General features: G+C 47.8%; 1 protein-coding gene across 1 annotated transcript in view; it reads right to left on the bottom strand.

Annotated features, from left to right (window-relative positions):
• Window positions 1-2: 2 nt before the first annotated feature.
• LOC105906209 (fibronectin type-III domain-containing protein 3A-like) overlaps window positions 3-3,958 on the bottom strand; it is a gene marked incomplete at its 3' end in the record, with an annotated part of 19,851 nt that continues 15,895 nt past the window's right edge. The window contains exons 16-24 of the mRNA XM_031558052.2: window positions 3,823-3,885; window positions 3,552-3,670; window positions 3,138-3,243; window positions 2,730-2,905; window positions 2,241-2,357; window positions 1,379-1,528; window positions 854-1,140; window positions 524-736; window positions 3-144 (exon numbers count right to left, since the gene is read on the bottom strand). Coding sequence (XP_031413912.1) covers window positions 3-144; window positions 524-736; window positions 854-1,140; window positions 1,379-1,528; window positions 2,241-2,357; window positions 2,730-2,905; window positions 3,138-3,243; window positions 3,552-3,670; window positions 3,823-3,885 — 1,373 coding nt within the window. The remainder of the gene's footprint in view (window positions 145-523; window positions 737-853; window positions 1,141-1,378; window positions 1,529-2,240; window positions 2,358-2,729; window positions 2,906-3,137; window positions 3,244-3,551; window positions 3,671-3,822; window positions 3,886-3,958) is intronic.

Genomic DNA, 3,958 nt, shown 5'->3' with positions numbered 1-3,958 from the left:
CGGGTGGTGCTGAAGCTGTAGCGGGGGGACAGAGGTCCCCGTCCGGCCGAGCTCACTGCCTGGATGCTGAAGTTGTACTCTGTGGCCTCACTAAGACGCTGCAGCTTAAACGAGTGGCTCGAACCGCTGTACACACATACCAACCTGGCAACACACACAATCCAAAATGTATGCGGCTACATGCACAATAATGGATATAATATTATCCACAAGCGCGCACATACACAAACACATGCATAAAACCATACGCACATAAACACATACTGTATACACATAAGCACTAGTCAATGCCTATGCTTATCAACTCTGTAAATTACCTGTTATTGTTCTACCATGCATAGTTCAAGAGTGCCTTCTTTTGGTTCAACCTAAAACTACTAGAGGTATACACATCTAGATGAGACTAGCTGTTGTGTTTGCGTGTGTATGTGTGTGTGTGCGTGTGTGTAAATATGTGCATATTTATACATGATTAGGTGAGTGTGTGATTGCATGTATATGTATGCATGTATTATTTCAGTACCTGTCCCCTCCGGTCTGCATGTGCAGGCAGTAGTGTGTCCCCTTGGGCGTTGGGGTGCGTGTGGGCCCCTCTCCCCAACGCAGCTTCAAAGTGTGGGGGCTGCATACGGTGCACTCCAGCGAGGGAGGGGCCGGGGGCAGAGGGGGTGTGCGGAGCCTCAGAGGGTTGCTGTAGGGTCCGGCTCCGATGCTGTTCAGGGCCCGAACTCTCAGCCTGGCACACAAAGAGTCAGACTCAGATGGCGACTCAAAAAATAAATACCACAGATCATCTGATGCAGTGAGCTCCCTAAGCCTGGGGGAATCTGTCCGTTCCCTGCGGCCCCATTACCTGAGTGTGCTATTAGGCTGCAGGTTCTCCAGCACATGGTGACTGGTCCTCCCCACAGAGAGGGGGAGCTGTTCTCCCAGGTCGATGTTGTATCCCGTGATCTCGGCGCCGTGGCAACAAGGCTCCTTCCACGTCACAGCAAGCCGTGAGGCGGAGGCGCCGGTCGTGATGTCAATCACAGACTCTGCTGAAACTTCCTCTACACACTCCACCGCTGCCGGGACTGAAGGGGGAGTTGTTACCATAGCGATGTCCCCAAAGGGCCCTGCCCCAGCCTCACTGACAGCCTGTGGGAAAGAGGAACTAAGTTCAGAGGCCACCGAGATGGGGTCCACTTGAGGACACTCAAGTCTATGCTTTAATTTTGTATTGTTTGGTTCTGGATCTAGACTAAGCCCACCCATACAGACAGCCAAATACAAATTAGGCTTCCTACTGCACAAGTATGAATCTGAAGGAGCCTGGCTCTGATAGTATTGGGGTACACCTGACATTGCTGGGGGTACCCTTGGCATGTCCTCTTACCTGTACCCTGCAGCAGTACTCAGTGGCAGGGATCAGTTCCGTCATCTCCCAGGAGGTCGAGGGGCCATGGTATGCCACCTGAAGGGGACCGCCCTGCAACCCCCATTCCAGCCGAAACTCACAGACCTTCGCCCCATTACATGGCGGCACCTGCAGAACAGAGGTACATATTGGGTTGCAGTTAGCAGTTAGCATTAGAGCTGGCTATCACCACATGCACTGCAGCATGACACACATCATGATGCAACACGATACATCACAATTTCACAAATGTATCACAACAATCCTGTGCTTAAAATGTATGAACAGAGGGAGGTATGCTTTTAAAGTAACGGTTTACAGCACCCTATAATATGAGCCCTAGCCCTTGTAATAAAGAAACACAAGTCTGTAATTTCATGGCTATTCCAATCTAAAGGAGCTGCTTAGGTGCTGCAGTAATATTAAAAGTCTCCAGAAACCCACAGTGAGTACACATATAAATTCAATAATTAAATCATGATGAAGATGATCAGTATTGATAAGTATTGTGAAAAATGATATTGCAATGCAGCGATATTGGGATAGCTCTAGTTAGCATACAATGAACCAATTTGGTGAACTGAGTATTTCCCTATATGCCAAATCAAGTCCCACAAAAGCCAAGACTAAGCAGGTTTTAATTACAATCAATCACTGCTATACCACACAAGCTTTTACTAACTGGCACCTTATCAATCAGTGAGTTGGAACCAGTTATTGATCAGTTTATTGGTTTACTGACTGGCTGAATCTGAAAATCTGCAAACATGGCACTCAGTGAAATGGGTCTGACCACTGGAGATCAGACATGTGTGAGGAGGGGGATGAAGGGCTTACTGACCTCCCAGCTGACAGAGACACATGTGGGGTCAGCACTGACGGTCAGCACTGGGGGGCCACACGGCTGTGGGGGTGTTGCGGCTGTGGAGACCTGGAACATCTCCGACCAGAGCCCCCACTGGAACCAGACACACGCAGCCACAGAAACAGAACACAACACTCAAGACTTCAGAAATTTGGTTGACAGAAACCAGGATTTTCAGGTACAAGCAATCTTAATACTGTAGCTGATGGTTTTGGTAAGGCGAAGAACACATAACAACCACACGAAGACACAGTAAAGAGACTTCCTGGGGCCATGTTGGAGTGTATAGACATGTGTATGCCTCTACCTACATACCGACTGAGCATGTGTGTATAACTGGGTGTGTGGTTTGCATAAAAGTGTGTGAGGTTGTGTGTGTGTGTGTGTGTGTGTGTGTGTGTGTGTGTGTGTGTGTGTGTGTCTGTGTGTGTGAGGTTGTGTGTTTGGGGTTTGTTTTCTCCTTACCCCTGCCTGGTTGGCAGCTCTAGCCCAGAAACAGTAGTGTGTGGCGGGTAGCAGGGATGTGACGATGCAGTTCCGCTCAGGGCCCTGGTACACATGTGTGTGCGTCGTGTCCACTGAGTCAGCCATCTCCACTGCATACTGACACATGTCTGACCCACTATCACAGTCTGGGGCATCTGTGTGTTAGTTAAAGGAAATGTTCAGTTACATAAAACATTAATCTATACATAAATACACACATAACACACACATGTACACGGGAAATCACTTACACATAATATGCTAAGAAATGTCGCCGACAACCTTTAAATTACACTTACATCATTTAGAAGGAGATATGAAACAGTGTGTGTGTGTGTGTGTGTGTGTGTGTGTGTGTGTGTGTGTGTGTGCATGTGTTAGGCTCACCCCAGCTGAGTGTGATCTCTGAGGGAGTGATGGCTCCAGACACACGGAGCGCTCGGCATGGACCAGGATGCACTGGTGCAGTCTGCACTGACAGACACTCTGACACCTGGAGGAGCAGGGAAGAGCAGTTATGCTGTTAGACAATCATACCTGATTACGAACGGGTAATGTGCGTGTGTGTGTGTGTGTGTGTGTGTGAGAGAGATAGAGAGAGAGACAGTGTATGTGTGTGTGTAAGCATCTGTCTGCATCGGTGTGTGTGTGTGTAAGAAAGAGAGAGAGAAAGTGTATGTATGTGTAATTGTCTTTGTGTGTGTGTGTGTGTGTGTGTGTGTGTGTGTGTGTAAGATATATATAGAGAGGGTGTATGTGTGTGTGTGTATGTGCCCGTCTGCATTAGTGTGTAGTATGTACCTGACTCTTTCCTCCCTGGCTTTGGCAGTACACTCTGAGTTTAAACCAAGTTCCAGGTTCCAAACCATCACACACATGTTCCTGTTGAGGTCCAGTGTACACCACCTCCCACTGATCATCTACACGCGAGAACACACACACACACATACACACACACACACACACACACACACACACACACACACACACACAAAGAGGTCAATGCCAAAAAGACTTTAACACTTTACACAGTGTTGTATTTTGGAACTATTTTGGAACTTGGAAGTATTACCTGTATGACTGAGCTCTAAAACATAGTGCATTATGGGAGATCCCCCATCGTCCTCTGGGCCATCTACAATACACCAACATAAACAGACAAGTTGATAAACTCATACTTATGCATTGAGGGACAGATGGAAGAGAGA

The sequence above is a fragment of the Clupea harengus genome, chromosome 20 (genome assembly GCF_900700415.2).
Source record: "Clupea harengus chromosome 20, Ch_v2.0.2, whole genome shotgun sequence".
Classification (NCBI taxonomy): Eukaryota; Metazoa; Chordata; class Actinopteri; order Clupeiformes; family Clupeidae; genus Clupea; species Clupea harengus.
This window is presented reverse-complemented; position numbering and strand designations above follow the sequence as displayed.